Genomic DNA, 15,740 nt, shown 5'->3' on the forward strand with positions numbered 1-15,740 from the left:
GAGGCATTTAAATCTCAAATTTTAAAAGAGAATGTGCCTCCTACCCAGAGGTTAAACGTTTAAAGCAGCCACCGCAGCTGGCTTCTGTAAACATGTATTGCTAGGCCCCGCCAAAGCCCAGGTACCCTGATCCGGTGGGTCTGAGGACACGCCCGGGATCTGCCCTTTTAACAGGTAACCAACCCCCTGACGATCAGAAAGCCCAGCCACCTCTGGACCTCAGGCGCCAAGCTCTGCGGCTCTGCGGCCCCGGCGGCCTCCGGCCAGGGAGGGCGCTGTGCCGGCGGCGGCGCGGGGAGGGGAGAGGGGGCGGGCCGGGGCGGAGCTCGGGGCGGCCGGCGGCTCCGGCTCGGCTCCCGGCCCTGCACCTGTGACTCTCCGCAGGCTGTGCTCGCCCTCGCGCCCGGCGCCCGCCGCCCATGGCCCCGTCTCGCAGGCAGCTCGGCCTCCGCGCCGCCTACTCCGGCCTCAGCTCCGTGGCCGGCTTCTCCATCTTCATCGTTTGGACGGTGGTGTACAGCCAGCCGTGGACGGCGGCTATGGGGGGACTCGCAGGTACCCCGGGGCTCAGGGGGCGTTGGGGCCGGGTGGTGGGGCGAGGGGAGGCGCTCTGCTCCCGAGGCTCCTCGCGGGTGGCACCTCCCGGGGGAGCAGGTGGGGGGTTTACCCCAAACATCCTTCAGCAGCGCAGGCCTCTCCCGGCCCAAGCATTCTCCCAGCCCTGGCGCTGCCCCGGGCGCCCACGTCCCGCTGCTGGGGCTGGCACCAGCCTGCCCGCCGGGCGCCGCCGCCTGGGTTAGCGCGCGACCCCCCCGGCCGCCCACTGCCTGTGACAGCCTCCTCCCTGCGCCCCGCTCCGCTCGCCACCGCTCCACAGGGCTGTCCCTGCGCTAAGTGTGAAGGACTCCCCCCAAGCACACCTGTTCTGGGGGGTCCCGCTCCGGAAGCGCCTCTTCCTTGGGGGCTGGGTGAGAGCAGAGAGGGGTAAGGGGAAAGGAGGGCTGGGGGTTCCCGGGAAGCCCACCTGCCTCTCTCCAGGGTGGACCCCGCCCAGCGGAGTCCTTGGTGGAGACCTGGAAGAGCACTCTGGGGATGTGAGGGAAACGGGACATTTGTTTCCGCCACGTCGGTGTCTCTTTGCCACCCTGTGCTGTGACTCCTCCACCAGTATCTGCTCACCCGCCCTGGCCGCCCTCTCAGTGCCTCTGGGAGGGAAGCGGAGGCAAGGACCAAAGTGAGGACGTCAGCACCCTGGTGGCAGCGCTGTGCACCTTTGGGCATGCCATTAGCCTCTCTGCGTTGTAGAATTGGTGTGAAAATGAAACATTTTTTTTTTTCTACGTGCCAGACACTGTTAAGCAATCTGCTTCCATTGTCTCGTTTAATCCTTATGTTAGTCCTGGGAAGTAGGGATTATTATTGGGCCTGCTTAAACTGAGGCTTAGAGTAAAGAAATAGCTCGCCCGGGGTTACACAGCTACATGAAATAGTACGTGTGGGAAAAGACCTTTGGGGAAAAAAAATACATGTAAGGATAACGCTTTTACCTGTGATGTACTTATTCCATTACTAAAATCCTCTGCCCAAAGAGATCTTAATGGTCTAATGCAGTGGTCGGCAAACTCATTAGTCAACAGAGCCAAATATCAACTGTACAACGATTGAAATTTCTTTTGAGAGCCAAATTTTTTAAACGTAAACTTCTTCTAACGCCACTTCTTCAAAATAGACTCGCCCAGGCCGTGGTATTTTGTGGAAGAGCCACACTCAAGGGGCCAAAGAGCCACATGTGGCTCGCGAGCCGCAGTTTGCCGACCACGGGTCTAATGACAGATAACTAGATTTGCTCATTGCCCCTGAGCTTACCGAGAGCCATCCCTGGGTAGAAAAGGAGCGGGAGGTGAACGTTCTGCCTTATAAGAGGGCATACATAGCCACAGCCAACGCAGTGCCAACCAGAGCCCTGGGGAGTCACCAAGGGCGGTGGGTGCCTTGGCTGGGCCGCTCTCCTGCCCGCCTGGATGCCCACCACCTGTGGCTTTCTGTTCTCCCTGTGGGCCGCCGGACTACCTCTGTTCACCTCTGCAGACCCCTGACTCCGCCCTCCACCCAGAACCCTCACCGTCTACCCTGCTTCTCCTGGTTCCCTGCTTGCAGTTTTTTCCCTGTTTCTTGTCAGCCCTCTGCTTTCCCCTCAGAAAGGTGGTGTCTTCAGGCCAGGCGCTGTGGTGGTACTGATAAGACCCCAGATGGGGGCTGGTTGGGGGTGAGGAGGGAGGGCCATCCCTGGGATCAGAGCTGGGTGTGTTGGAGTCTGGCCTGGTGCAGTGAGCCCAGCTGTGTGACCTTGGGCCCATCAGGGCCTCCTGGGCCTCAGTTTCCTCATCTGTAAGGAGTGGGAGGAGATGCCAGGGAAGGAGATGATCTCAGAGACACCCCTACCCCCTCCACCCCCCTCCACACCCTCCCTCCCCACCCCCCACCCGCTTTTCAGGCCTGAAATGTTACAATTTGTGTCCTCTCTCATTCATCTCACAGCTGCCGGTTGGAGGGCCATGAACTAGCTTATGCTCCAGGGAGTCCTGGGGCTTCCCTCTGACCCCAGCTCTGCCCTCTCTCCCTCCCTGCAGGCTTCCCTCTGAGGCAGGCCAGCTGTGGAGTTGGGCACCAGGGCAGCCATCAGCGGGAGCAGGTCCTGGTGCCCCCCTGACAGTCTGGCCTTGGACAGCCAGGAGGTGGCCATGGGAGAGCCAACGCCGCCTGGCAGTGGTGTGCTGGGGCGAAGGAGGGCTTGCTGGGCCAGGGCTGCCCACGTGCCCTCTCCACCCTGAGTGGGTTCTGAGAGTCTGTAGCCAGTCAGACTTCTTCCTCTTTTTGGGGGTGATGCATCAGCGAATTTACTGACTTGTGAGCACCCCACTTCTGACTTGGCATTTTCTAGCTCAGAAACTGCCGAGTCACCAGAGGGCAGCCCTAGTGTGTTCCTTCTTCCTGGGTACCAGGCAGTGGCCAGTGGGGTGCTGGTTTCTGGGACAGGGTGAGCCTGGGGCCCCTGGGGCCAGTGGGAAGAGCGTTCATGGGTGGAGACCCGCGCTCTCCCATCCTGGTAGTGCCTGGGAAGAAGCTTGGAGGAAAGGCAGTTGCAGAAGAAAGTTCTGCGGTGGGAACCCTGGGGAAACACGCACGCTCTTACTCTACGTCCTGCAGACAAGGAAAGGGGAAAAGAATAGAAAAGTTACCCCAGGAGTCCAAATGGCTCTGTTCTTCCCATGGGAGCTGTGAGTGAGAGGAGCTCTGGGCCTTGCTTTCCCCTGAGAGCAGCAGGGTCTGTTCCTGGAAGCAGGTCGGGTGGAGCGAGGGGTGAGGCCTGGCATGGACATGCGTGTGGGTGGGCCCGGGGACCTGTCCATTCTGCCTGGATTGAGCAGACCAGGCTCCTGGAGCCCAGGGCTGAGGGGCAGTTGCCTCCTGCCTGAGGGGCCAGTGGGGGCTCCCGCTCCTTCACCTTTGGGTGGAGTGGGTGAGAGAGGTCCTTCTTCCACAGAAAGTGGTGAGAGCCGGGGTGGGTGAGACTGAGCCTGCTCCCAGACTTGGCTTGTGTTTACCTGAAGGTGAGCCCTGTGTGCAGGGGAAGTGAGAGGTGGGGAAGGTTGTGCCTGCTGATGAACAAAGGCCTGGGACCTGGAACACCCAAGATAGCCATCTGCCTTTTCCTCCTGCTCAGCCCTTTTTGGCATGTGGGTCTATGTGGGGGTGGGGGTTTTGGGGGCACCAGTGGACTAAGAGATGGCATTTCCATAGGCCCGTATTTCAGCATTAGAAATTGCTGAGTCACAGAGGAATTGCTCTGACCTTTTTTTTTTCTCCTGAGCTAGCTTCCAGAATCTTTGAGTGGCAGAGGATCTTAGAGCTCAGCTACCCCAGCCACTCCGTGGCATATTAAGGAGACAGAGGGCAACGGGGCTGGCCCAGACAGGTGCCATTCTGACTGTTCCTCACACACACTCAGTGACAATAAGCCTCCTTCCTGGGCCCTTTAAGAAACCATTGGCTCTCCAAATGAGCACTTAGGATGCATGCGAGAAGGCAGGGAAAGACTCTGGGAAGGGTGGCTGGCACACAACCCAGATCACAAGATGTGAGCTGAGCTGAAGCCGTGGGGTTGCTACTCTGTCCACCTCTGGCCTGCTCCCACTTCCTGCCTCAGCCATGGAGAGATGCTTGTTCGGGCTCATCCTGATCTCAGAGGTGGAAGGACCCATGTTCCAGGCCCCCCACTCCTCTTGGCAGGTCGGGGTGGGCAGGGGCCGAGCTGGGAGAGTGTGGGTGACACAGGGTAGGAGGGGAGGCTGCAGGGTTGGCAGGGCTGCACCTCACTAGGGTGGAACTGGAGCCGCCCAGGTTTCCATGCTGGCGGGACCTGTGGGCTTCACCCTCTTTAGATGTGAAACACTAAGGCTCTGAGGGGTCACGAGGGAGTGGCGTGGAGTACGGCCCCGGGCTTCCTGGCTGGCAGTCTCACGGTTTTCCTCCCTTGCCAGGCTGCCTGAATTGTGACAACTTCTGGGCTGGTGACCAGAGCATCGCTCTGTGAGGATGCTCCCCTCTGCCTTTTGTTTCCCCTAACTTCAAAAACATTTTTATGAAATATTTTGGGCAACTGAAAAAGGGTAGATAATGTAACCAACACTCTTACACTTACCACCCAGCCTAAGAATTAAGAGATCGTAGATTCAAAGCACTCTTCCCACCCCCACCTCTTTATCAACTTCCTTTTCTTCTCTTTCTTGCCACAGATAACCAACCCCTTTCCCCAGCCAGATGGCCCTCCTTCCTGTGCGTGTGCGCACAGGTCTCCTGACTCCCAGGACCCCCGGCCTGTGTGGCCACACCTGCCAGGCTTGCAGCTGGCTCTGCCTCTGTCCTCATTCCTTGCAGGGACCCTGCAGGCCCGCTCCGGACCCTTGCCAATGGAACTGATATTTGTTCCACTCTTGAGGCTGTGCGGCAGGCACGGCCTGGCACAGCAGCTGTCATTGTAAGGGAGATGCCCAGCCTGGCCCAGAGGGTGGGCCCGGGAAAGGCTGAGGGCATCGGGCCTGCCCTCTGCCGCAAACTGGAGGAGTGACAGGGAGTATGGCCATGAGCAAGGTCTTCAAAGCCCTGCGGGCTGGGTGGAGGAGCATCAGGGTGGGAGGACTGCTTCCCACACCTGTGGCCCTCAGGCCGGGCCCCTTTACACTCTTGAAAAGTAGTGAAACCCCAGGAAAATTTTGTTTTTGTGGGTTATATCTATACGTACCATATTAGAAGTTAAAACTGATAACATTTTTAAGCATTTAAAATATTAAAAATAACATTGCATTAACACAAGTAATATTAGTGTGTGTGAGGAAATAGTCATGTTTTCAAAAAAAAACAAAAAAATTAGGGAGAATGATATGGTTTTATCTTTTTGCCGATCTCTCGACTGTGTGACTGAAGAGAAGGCAGATTCCCTTATCTGCTCTTGCAATCAGGCCCTCGTGGTATCACAGGCCCTATAGCCTCCAAAAACTCCATTCCAGTCACGAGACTGTAAAGACCAACACTATCTTTGTGTTTCAGCATTTCCCAACCCAGAAATAGGTCTGGCCTAGGGGTCCTAAAGGTCCCTGGAGGTCCCGGGGTCACTGGCTGGAGGCTGGGAGGAGAGGGTGATGGCAGTCTGTCCCTCTGACCGAGTCTGTCCCACAGGTGTGCTGGCTCTGTGGGTCCTGGTGACGCACATCATGTACATGCAGGATTACTGGAGGACCTGGCTCAAGGGGCTGCGTGGCTTCTTCTTCGTGGGCGTCCTCTTCTCAGCTGTCTCCATTGCCACCTTCTGCAACTTCCTTGTGCTGGCCATCACCCGACACCAGAGTGAGGGCCGGTGCTGGGGGGCGGGGTGGGGGGAAGGGGGTGCTTACATCCAAGGGTCTGGGCAGATCACTTAAAATCCTGTGTCTGTTTTCTCACTGTTAGAGTGGGTTGAATGAGAGTACCCATCCCCTGGGGTTGGAAGGGTTCAGTGAAATGCGTGGGAAGTGCTGAGCACAAAGCACACTGCTGGTTAATTGCAGTACCATGTAGTAGGATGGGAGTGCCCCCTGGTGGCTGCAACCAGCAAGAAGCCAAAGGCCCTTCCTTGTTCCTGACCCTAGGGAATCTGGTGTTCAGGCAGGTTCAAGGGGGTGGGAAGTGGCCGAGGGTAAAAGTGGCAAAAGCAGAAGATGCCACACACCTGTGAACGGCCAGCCCTGACCTTCCCTCATCCCCCTGCCTGCAAACCCTGAAGGCTGGTCCAGCCTCTATTGGAGGCTGGAGAGGGTGGCCCCAGCCTTGTGGGATGGGGCTGGGAAAGAGGGCAAGGCCCTCTAGAGTCACAGTCGGGCTCCTCTCCCTTGCAGGCCTCACAGACCCTAACAGCTACTACCTGTCCTGCGTTTGGAGCTTCATTGCCTTCAAGTGGGCCTTCCTGCTCAGCCTCTACGCCCACCGCTACCGGGCTGACTTTGCCGACATCAGCATCCTCAGCGATTTCTGACGCAGGGGGTGAGATCTCTGCACCCTGGGGTCCTCAGGACCTGGACTCAGCTGCTGAGACATCAGGTGGGACTGTCCCACCCCTGGGGTACCCCAGCACCGTGGCAGAAAACACACGACAGGAAGACTTTGGTCTCCCAAGACGCTGTCCCGTCCCCTTTGGGGGAAACCTGGGGGTGGTGGAAAGGGGTCCTGCTCTGTTGCTCCTCATTAGCCTGGCTAGAGGGAAGCTTCAAATAGATCTATTTTCTTAGCACTCAGTGAGGAATCCTTGTAAGGGCCAAGGCAACAGTTGAGGGGCAGAGAGGCCCTGACCCATGCCTGGGGGCAGGTGATTTGGTCCCTGCTGCCCCAGGAACTTTCCCTCAGTCCAGGGTGGAAACCTGGGAAGGGAAGGTCAAGTAAGGGGTCTCTAGTAGAGACCTCACCCCAAACCCCAGCATCCCATCCTGTTGTTCCCCCAAGGTCTTGGGCAGAGAATTCAATGTCCCTGTTCCACCCAGAGCTGGCCTCCCGAGTGTGCTGGTCAGTCACCTCCTTCACCACCCAAGTCTTCCCTTACACGCATCACACACCTCAGAGCAGGACCCCCAAATGAGGCCAGACTAAGGGTCTTGGGGAAGGTGCTCCTGCCCCCAGAAGGGCTTGAGTAGGGGGCAGCATGGTGTAGGCCGGAAGGACCCCAGATATGTGCCTACACACCTGCAGCCCTGCATTTCCACTCGGCCTTCTCACACCTGCCCCTGGTTACACCCAGATCACCCCCTGCTATGAGATGCCCCCCAACCACTGCCCCTCACCTAGAGCTTGTATCTTTATTTTATCTCCCTTTTGAAGGATAAAGCTGCTCTCTCTGCCCATATACTGGCCCAAGGGCTCCCCTGACTCGGGAGGGAAGAGGCTACTGGGATGTGTGTCTTTTTATGTTAGTTGCCATTTTGCACGGTCTACCCCTTTCCCACCTCAGCTCTTTGCCTTATCTGTGTTACTGTCACTTTAGCAGAAATACAGCGACTGTTTGTATCAGACAGCCTCTGGTTGTTTCTTGGGGGGATTGCGAGAGCAGCGGGTGGGAGGGCTGGTGGTGCTGGGTCTCTGGTTATCTCGTAATGCCATTTCCTTAGCTCACAATGTGCCCTGGCGGGCAGGAGGGGCTGGTGTCTCGGGCTGGAGACCCTCTCCCGCTGGTCCCCTTGGCATGGGGGAACCCACCGGCTTGACTTTCTTCCTCTGGCTCTCAGCACAGCCTGGCCAGGATGAGGATGCCCATGGACACAGCCTCAGCCAGGACGGATAGGATTTAGTGTCTGTCACCCAAGAGGCAGGACAGATGGGAAGGGGATAGAGCCACTTGCCTTCATACTCTCCCAGGCTGTGAGGGCTTGGGGCCAGGTCTGAGGTAATGAGGCTCTACTCCCGCAGGCTGGACAAGCCTGGCCCGCTCAGAGCCACAGAGACCGGCGCTGGCAGCCCTGGCACCGTCACCTTGGCATGCGCTGAGCTTGTCCGGGCCTGTGGCCTCACCTGTTCTCTCTCTGAGGCTCAGTATACGCTGAGGAAGTCATGGTGCATTAGAGCAGGAACCATAAACAGGGCCTATTTCTGGAGCCTTTAACTGGTAAACAGAGGCCCCTAGAGGTGACATGACACACCTGACCTCCCAGCTGGGACTGGAACCAGGTAAGTGTGATTCACAACTCTTTGGGGATGCCTTCGTGAGCAGGTTCTGAACTGCTATATACCCGCCCCCCCGCCTCCCTCACCCCACAGTGGGCCCTCTGTCTGTGGACTCAGCCCAAAGCTGCCACCTCCCTATTACCCCAGGTGGGGCAGGCGGGGGCAGCTAGTGTGTGCAGAATGGGTTCTTCCTGCAGGGCAGCTCCACAAGGGGCTGGAGGGGGGCTGGTCCCTCCTCCACAGCGAACAGATGCACGCTGAGCTGTGGAGCTGTGTGCCCACTGCACACCCCATCCCCTGTCATGTGCACCTTTAAAGCAAATAAAACATTTATTGTTCAGATTTTTTTCCATTTTTTTTCCTCTTTTTTACAAAAACATGCATACATACACAGGGTATGCTAGTCCTAGGGAAGACATGTACGCACACACACACTCGCACACACACACTCGCACACATGCGCGCACACACGCTGTCCTTCTTGGCCCCAGAAGCCTTGACTTTGCCAGTCTGCCTCCCCTCCCCCATGTCTTGCATCTACTCTCCCACCCCCTTCCCCCTCAGCCAAGCTAGTCCTATGTGGGGCAGGAGTCAGCTGGGGTGGGAGAGACCCCAGAGAGAGAACACTCCTGGAGGGGGCAGTGACCGGGGGATCCCTGGGGGTCACACTGTGCTTCTGAGGGGAGATGAGGGTTTGGCACCATGGGATCAGGAAGCACGGAACTCCGAGAGCACCCATCTCCTCCACCAGGGCACTGAGATGGTCAGCACCAGAGGGGGGCCTACCGATGACTGCTCTTGAGGGAGCTTTGTCTCACTGCCCGATGGCGGTGTGGGGGGTTGGGGTGGCTTCCATAGTCATGTGAGTAAACAGGAAAGAGGCGGGACTCCCCCTGCACTCGTGGATATGGGACCCCTTGGCTCCTATCCGTCTCCCTCCCCCCCAGTCCAGCCCTCAGAGCCTAGGAAGGGCTACCCTGGCTGAGGCCAAGTTCACATTTCTGTGAGGAGCCTGGGGCTGTGTGCAAAGTCCAGGGTCTACAGCGCCAAGAATAGTGGTTATGGGTGGGCCTGACTGAGCCAGTCCTCCATGCAGTCCTGAGGAATGGGGGCCCAGCAGGGCCTGGACCCCACACGGGCAGACTGTTTTTAGGAGAGCCCTACATGGGGTTGGCCGGCTGCCCTGCCTGCCTCCTCAGTGTCCTCTTTGGTCCCTATCCTAGACCCAGGGGCCTTGTCAGTCAGGAGTGTTCTCTGGCCACAGCTACCTGCCCAGAGGACCTCTGAAAACCCCAGGAGCAGGTACTATTGCCAGAGGTCAGAAGAGAACCAGGTCCGAAGGGCAGGATGGGCCAGCAGAACCATTCCAAAGCCTTAGAGATTCATAGGTTCTTCCTCCTCCACCAGCTGCTCTGAGGGCCTGGGGGAGGATAAGCATGGGGTTGCTGGGGGGCCAGGGCTACAGAAAGGGCCTCAGCCCACCTTCCCAAGAAGACCAAGAAGGCTGGGCTGGCTGGGCTGGAATCTGGGATCCTCAGGTTGGAAGGGCTCAGGGGGTGGAGAGGCTGTCGGCCGGGGGTCGGGATTACCTCTCTTCAGCCAGGATGCCAACGGAGAGGGATGCCAGTGCAGTCACTGCCTCCACTTCTTCTGTGTCGGCTCCTGGCACCCTGGGCACCCAGGATTCTGGACAGGCGGCCAGGCGCTGCATGCAGCCCCAGTATTTACCTGGGACAAGAAGCCTAGTCAGAGAGGGTTGGGGAAAACAAGTCCTCCAGCCTGCCTCCCCACACAGCCTAGACCGGTACTGAGACCGAATATCTCAGGCCAGGGTCCAAGAGTAGTGGCCGTGTCCTCAATCTGGGGTCAGTTCTCTCACCTGCCTCTACCCTCAAGACACAACCTTCCTCGACTTGGCCCCCACAGCCCTGACAAGGGGAGCAGAGCAGGTTCAGCATGGCTACAAGGTGGCCTCATAGGTGCCCACGCCATTCTCCCCCCTTTGGCTGAAAGGTCGCCTCTAGCCTATTCCCATAGGTGCAGGGTTCCTAAGAGCATCAGCCCCAAGCAATGGTCAGCCCAGGACACAGGAAAGGAGCAGATGGTCAGTCCAGCAATGGTCAGCCCAGGACCCAGCACGGGGAGAGCTGACTGTCATCACGGGGTGGCCATCGGCTAGCCACTCACCCGCCCCGGGCTCCCACATGGACACGCCCACCCTGCCTACTGTCGGGTCCAGGGAACACGCCCAGAGCCTGGCCCAGAGAGAGGGCTCTGTACAAAGTGCCAGCGACATCTTTATGTTACCTACATGCCCTTACTGAGCCCGGATGCAAGGAAACGTAACTTATTCCTTTTTGTATCCCTAGCATAGATCATGGGTTTTTACACAAAATACTCCATAGACAGAGTTGAAATGGAGATTTTAAAGTGCTCTCCAAATGTGGGATTATCTTAAGACCCAGCCCCCAAAACGGGCAGAGCTTCTGAGGCCCTCGTGGCCGGGACTGAGGGTTGCCGTGGGAACCAGCACTGTTAACCAACAAGCCTGAGGGTAGCTGTTCACTGGCCCGGGCCTGGGGCTGTGGCTGGAGATCAGAGCTCAGCCCTGCCTTGAGGAGGCAGGCCACTGTCGGGTGGTCCCTGCGGGGTCCATGGGGAGGCTCTGAGGGTATCCACACTTGGGGTGCTGCCCCACCATCCGGCTGAGGTCACTTATAGGAAGCCTGTTCCTGGCCAGCCCCAAGGTTCCTGGCAGCGGAAGCCCTGGTGACTGGGAACAGCACCCCTGAGGTCCTCCCAAGTCTGGGGTCCGCAGGTGTCCTCTCCACACTCACTGTGCACCCGGATCACAGCTTCCAGAGAACGGATGGCGTTGAGGTTGGGTTTCTGTTTCCAGCCTTTTTCTGCGAGGGGATCGACCTACGGAAGAAATTAGTACATCAACCACCAGTCTCGGGGACCCCTAGCCCAGGTCCCCCCACGCCAAGGGCCCTGGCTTTCTGGTTTCTGGGCACAGAGAGGCATGTGCCTCTGGCTCTGCCTAGGGCAGGAGGTTCTGGCTCCAAACCTTACCTGGGGAAGAGGCATCCCCTCTGTCCCCCTTATTCCAGGCCGGGCCATCCCTGCCCTATCTGTGATCCCTCAGGGACGCACCCCCTTTGTCTGCTCTTTGGGGCAGTCCTGCGAGTGCCAGGCTCCTGTTCCCACAGAGGCATGGATGGGGGCGAGCAGCTCACCTTATTGCCCAGAAGAGCAGCCACACAGGCCTCGGAGGCGTCACAGATGGCTGTGAGGTCATGGCCGCCCTCCAAGGCCAGCACCACTGCACCTCCCGCCAAGCTCATCAGCTGCTGCGTCATGTACCCAAAACCTAGACAGTGGAGGAAAGGGGAGGAGAGGCAGGGAGAGGGGTGGAGGAGAGGTGGACCCTCTCCACCTATTATGTCCCTGCTTGCTTCTTCCCTTATAAATAACTAGAGGCCCAGTGCACGACTTTTGTGTACTAGGGGAGGAGAAGAGGGGTCCCTCAGCCCAGACTGCACTGGCGATGACCCGAGGGGTCCTTAGCGCTGCCTTGGAGGCGGGAGAGGCTCCCACCACCGCCTCTGTGCTCACTAGCTGTGAGCCCAGCTTCTGGCTGAGCAGCTCTCCCCTGTGGAAGCGCTCCTGTGTTGAGCATCTGCCCCCCTGGTGGTTAGTGTGCGTCATAGCAACCGGTCGATCTGCAGTTCGGTTGATTTGCATATTAGGGCTTTATTATACAGGATGATTCAGATGCAACACTCTAGCATCCCAAGCGCTTTCACATGGAGTCCCATGTAAAACCTATGAGTATGCCTCACTCAGGGCTCAGAGAAGTTAAGATCCTTGCACAAGGTTTCACAGCTAGGACTTGAACCGGGGGCATTGACTCCAGTGACATCCTTTTCAACTGAGCCTCACCATCTTTTCTTTCTGTCCTGCAGGCCCCGTGGCCCAGCAGGCTGAGGGGGCTCTCTCAATTCTGAGAGCACTGCACCTCTTATCCTCCCTCAAGAGAAGCTGCAAGCCCAGCCTGGGAATGACACACTTAGGGCGGGGGGAGTCCTATGGCTGAGTGTCCTGTGTCCCCAGGGTGTGACTTGGTCAAGCTTTCCATGGTGAATGGAGCTGGTCGTGAGAAAGGGCTCTGGGCTATGCTAGGCTAGGAGAACCCAGGGAATCCCAGGGCCAGCACCATACCCCAGTCCTCACACTCGACTTGTGGTCCTGGCCGGACACAGCCGCCTTCCCCTCCAGCCCGGCCCTCATTCCCCTGGGCTGGGCCCTCCTTACATTTTGCGGAAACATGGTAGCCACCCAGTGGGGCCGGGTGACCCTCGGCAGCATCAAACCCAGCCGACACCAAGACCAGGTCCGGAGAGAACTCTCGGGCAATGGGCATCACGACTATCCTGTGAGGGTGCGAGAAGGAGGGCTCACCACACTGTAGCCTTGCAGGGCGGAGGCCAAGGGCCCCCATGGTGCCAGCTCTCTCCACCACCTTTACTGTGGGGCAGCCTGCTATTAGGACTCCAAGATACCCAATCTCCCAGAAGGATTAATGGATCCCTCTGACTTCCTTTTGTTTTTTTTAATCCTCAGTCGAGGATATTTTTTCCATTGATTCTTAGTGAGTGGGAGGGAGAAAGAAACATCGACATGAGAGACATCAATTGGTTGCCTCCTCTCCCCGCCGCCCCCCCCACCCCCCCGCTTGAGCCCCAACAGGGGCTGAGGTCAAACCTGCCACCGAGTTATGTGCCCTTGACCAAGAATTGAACCTGCAACCCTTTGGTCAGTGGGCCACTCTAACCACTGAGCAAAACTGGCCAGGGCCCCTCTAAGTTCTTTGACCTTAGCTTCTGCACAGGAATGTGCCATTACCCTGACATAGCCTAAGGGCTCAGCCACCAAGCGTGCTTAACTGGTACAAGGCAGGAAGGAGCCAAGATGGGGTACCAGAGGGGATGAAAGAGTATGTGTGTGTATCTATAGAGTGCAGCGGTCAGAGCCACAAAAAAGGTACAGGTCACTGAACCTCAGGGATTAGAAATACTCAGTACTTAGTTGCCACCACACCTCGCCACTCACCACCCAAGAGCTGACCAGGGTGCCTAGACTCTGAGATCCTGGGCTACCCAGATGTACTCTCTCCTGCTCAGCCCCTGCCAACCCCACAGCTGCCTCCCTACATCCCTGACCCACCTCTAGGGTCCATTTTGGTGTCTTCCAAAGCCCTGGGCTATGGGCAGGGATTCTACAGAATGAGCTCTCATGGAAAATGTCTCCAGGAAAGTATTTGGAGACCTACTTCCAGATTTCCTTTTCCCAAAAGGAGTAGTGGAGCCCCAGAAAGAAATATATAAGGGCTCTTGAACAGAGCCCAAAGCTGCTCTTCTAGAATGGCAGCAATATAGACATCATCTGCTTTCCCTCTTTCTCTGCAATTTAAGTTTCTCACCTTCTGCACAAAGCCCACCTCCTCCAGGCAGCTTTCTTGGACTGAATGCTCTGCTCACTCCACCAGCCTGTCACCCAGCACTCAGTTCAACATTGGCTCTTGGTAACAAGTGACTTTATAAAGTGCCCTTTGACTATTCCATTCTATTTCCTGTCTTTGCATTGGAGCTGGAGGCTACTAGAAGCCAGTATAACAGTGCCGTTGCTTTGGTTTGCCTCGGTTCTGGGGCTGGCTTATAATGTCTGGTAACTGAATGAGGACAGGCTGACAAACCAACTGATTGCCTCCAACCTGGTGCTGCTGGGAAAAAGGGCAGGAAAGGGTGGCCTTGATGTGCTAGGCCTCAGAGCACTTACCTGAAAGCAGCCAGGTACTCAGGATCCCCCATTGGGGGGTCCAGACCTCCGGCCCAGGCCACATTAACGTTGAAGCCCTCACCGCTGCCAGCTCCCACCTGGAAAACAGGACGCAAGAGAGACATGAGGAGAGTAGAGTCCCAGGAGAGGAATCCCAGATGTTAGCTCTGCAAGACCAGCCCTTTTACCCTCTTCACTTTCAGATGGAGAAACTGAGGATCAGCGAGGCTAAACAATCTATCCAGGATCACACAGCTAGTTGGAACAGAGGCAGACTAAGGGTCACGGGAGAGAGTCTGGAAGAGGTAGACCCGACACGTGGTTACCTCCTCCACAGCCCCGCTGCCCGGGAAGAAGTTGCCATCGTCATGGCGATGCAGGGAGATGTAGAGCACACTGGGGTCCTCGTAGAAGGTGTGCTGGGTGCCATTGCCATGATGAACATCCTGTGGGAGATGGGCAGTGGATTAGGGAAGGTATGAAAGCAGAGAGATGGAGACTGGAGCAGGTTGGAAGGGTTTTGAGGTTAGTGACCCGTTTGAGGGTCAGGACCCTAGACAGGGGGTGAGGAAACTGGAGACCCTAGAGCCAAACTGTTGAGTGGCCCCAAGTAATAAATCCATGGCCCTCTCTGAGCCTCAGTCTCCCCACGTATGCAGAGATGTGTACATAACATGCTGAAGGGGGGTGGCTACCATATGAGCCCGAAGGGGAGGAAGCCGGCCTGACCGTGAGAGAGTGTGTGGGAGTGGGTTAGTGGGAGAGAGGGACGAGTCCAGGATTATACATCAGAAAATCTCACTGCTGTGTCTTGTCCAAGGTCATGGAATGATGCGGGCGATGAGAAACAAGCTCAAGTACCGAGGGGCAGGTACGTGAGGCCCATCGCCATCCATCCTAGGGAAAGCAGTGGCTCTGCAGTCGGTAACTCACGGCCATGCATGGCTGCACGTGTGGAAAGCTCCACTGTCCTCAGCTTCTGTACAGGCGTGTCCCATCCACAGGTGTCAATGCAGAGTGGGCTAGCTTATACTTAGATGCACGTACGCTAGCACTAAGCAACTGGTTTCAAATCTGGCTCAGGACAGACTAGGTGCGTGGCTGTACGCAAGTTACTTAACCTCTCTGTGCTCACTTCCTTTGTCTGAAAACCAGGTTACAGTCAGGAGTAAATACGTCACATGTGAAATCCATCCGTGTTTGGATGTGATTAGTGGGATGTTAACGTTATCTGCTGTTACTATTACTGTCACTGCCTACAGGGGAAATGCAGAAATTAGAGCTGCAGAAAGAAGCCAACAGAGGCCAAAAGCCAGCACTCAAATGGTTCCTTCCTCCCACTGTGGGGGTCTGTTATGGCTGAAGGCCTTCCCAGACACCCTCTTCTCCCACATTTTATACAAGGGGGAAACAGGCTCAGGAGGCCAATCCCGAACTAGGACATGAACCCACATATCCTGACGCCAGGCTCAGGACGCTTTCCACAGGGCTGTGGGTCTGAAGGGGCGAGGCACCAGGACATACCCAGTCCACAATGAGGATCCGGCCGGCCTTGCCCTGTTGTTGCAGCTGCCGGCAGGCGATGGCCACGGAGTTGAAGAAGCAGAAGCCCCTGGGAGGAGGAAAGGGAAGTCCTGACAGCCCATCCTTCCTGC

General features: G+C 57.2%; 2 protein-coding genes across 10 annotated transcripts in view; one reads left to right on the plus strand and one right to left on the minus strand.

The window, feature by feature from the left end:
- The first annotated feature begins 323 nt into the window (after positions 1–323).
- Positions 324–7,593, plus strand: SLC48A1 (solute carrier family 48 member 1). The gene is made up of 3 exons (XM_079774315.1): positions 324–555; positions 5,737–5,904; positions 6,432–7,593. The coding sequence occupies exons 1-3, from the start codon at positions 420–422 to the stop codon at positions 6,566–6,568; spliced, it is 441 nt and encodes a 146-aa protein (XP_079630441.1). The 5' UTR covers positions 324–419; the 3' UTR covers positions 6,569–7,593.
- A 922-nt stretch (positions 7,594–8,515) lies between these two features.
- The window catches only part of HDAC7 (histone deacetylase 7), a 36,206-nt gene continuing 28,981 nt past the window's right edge, over positions 8,516–15,740 (minus strand). For 4 of the 9 annotated variants that reach the window (XM_079774314.1, XM_079774312.1, XM_079774313.1 and 1 more), the window contains exons 18-25: positions 15,610–15,697; positions 14,412–14,531; positions 14,086–14,183; positions 12,562–12,680; positions 11,484–11,617; positions 11,082–11,166; positions 9,834–9,972; positions 8,516–9,664 (exon numbers count right to left, since the gene is read on the minus strand). In XM_079774314.1, coding sequence (XP_079630440.1) covers positions 9,619–9,664; positions 9,834–9,972; positions 11,082–11,166; positions 11,484–11,617; positions 12,562–12,680; positions 14,086–14,183; positions 14,412–14,531; positions 15,610–15,697 — 829 coding nt within the window. In that variant the 3' untranslated portion in view covers positions 8,516–9,618. The remainder of the gene's footprint in view (positions 9,665–9,833; positions 9,973–11,081; positions 11,167–11,483; positions 11,618–12,561; positions 12,681–14,085; positions 14,184–14,411; positions 14,532–15,609; positions 15,698–15,740) is intronic. The other 5 variants (XM_079774310.1, XM_079774309.1, XM_079774308.1 and 2 more) reach the window with 3 other exon arrangements.

This window comes from Cnephaeus nilssonii (genome assembly GCF_951640355.1).
Source record: "Cnephaeus nilssonii genome assembly, chromosome: 6".
NCBI classification, from domain to species: Eukaryota; Metazoa; Chordata; class Mammalia; order Chiroptera; family Vespertilionidae; genus Cnephaeus; species Cnephaeus nilssonii.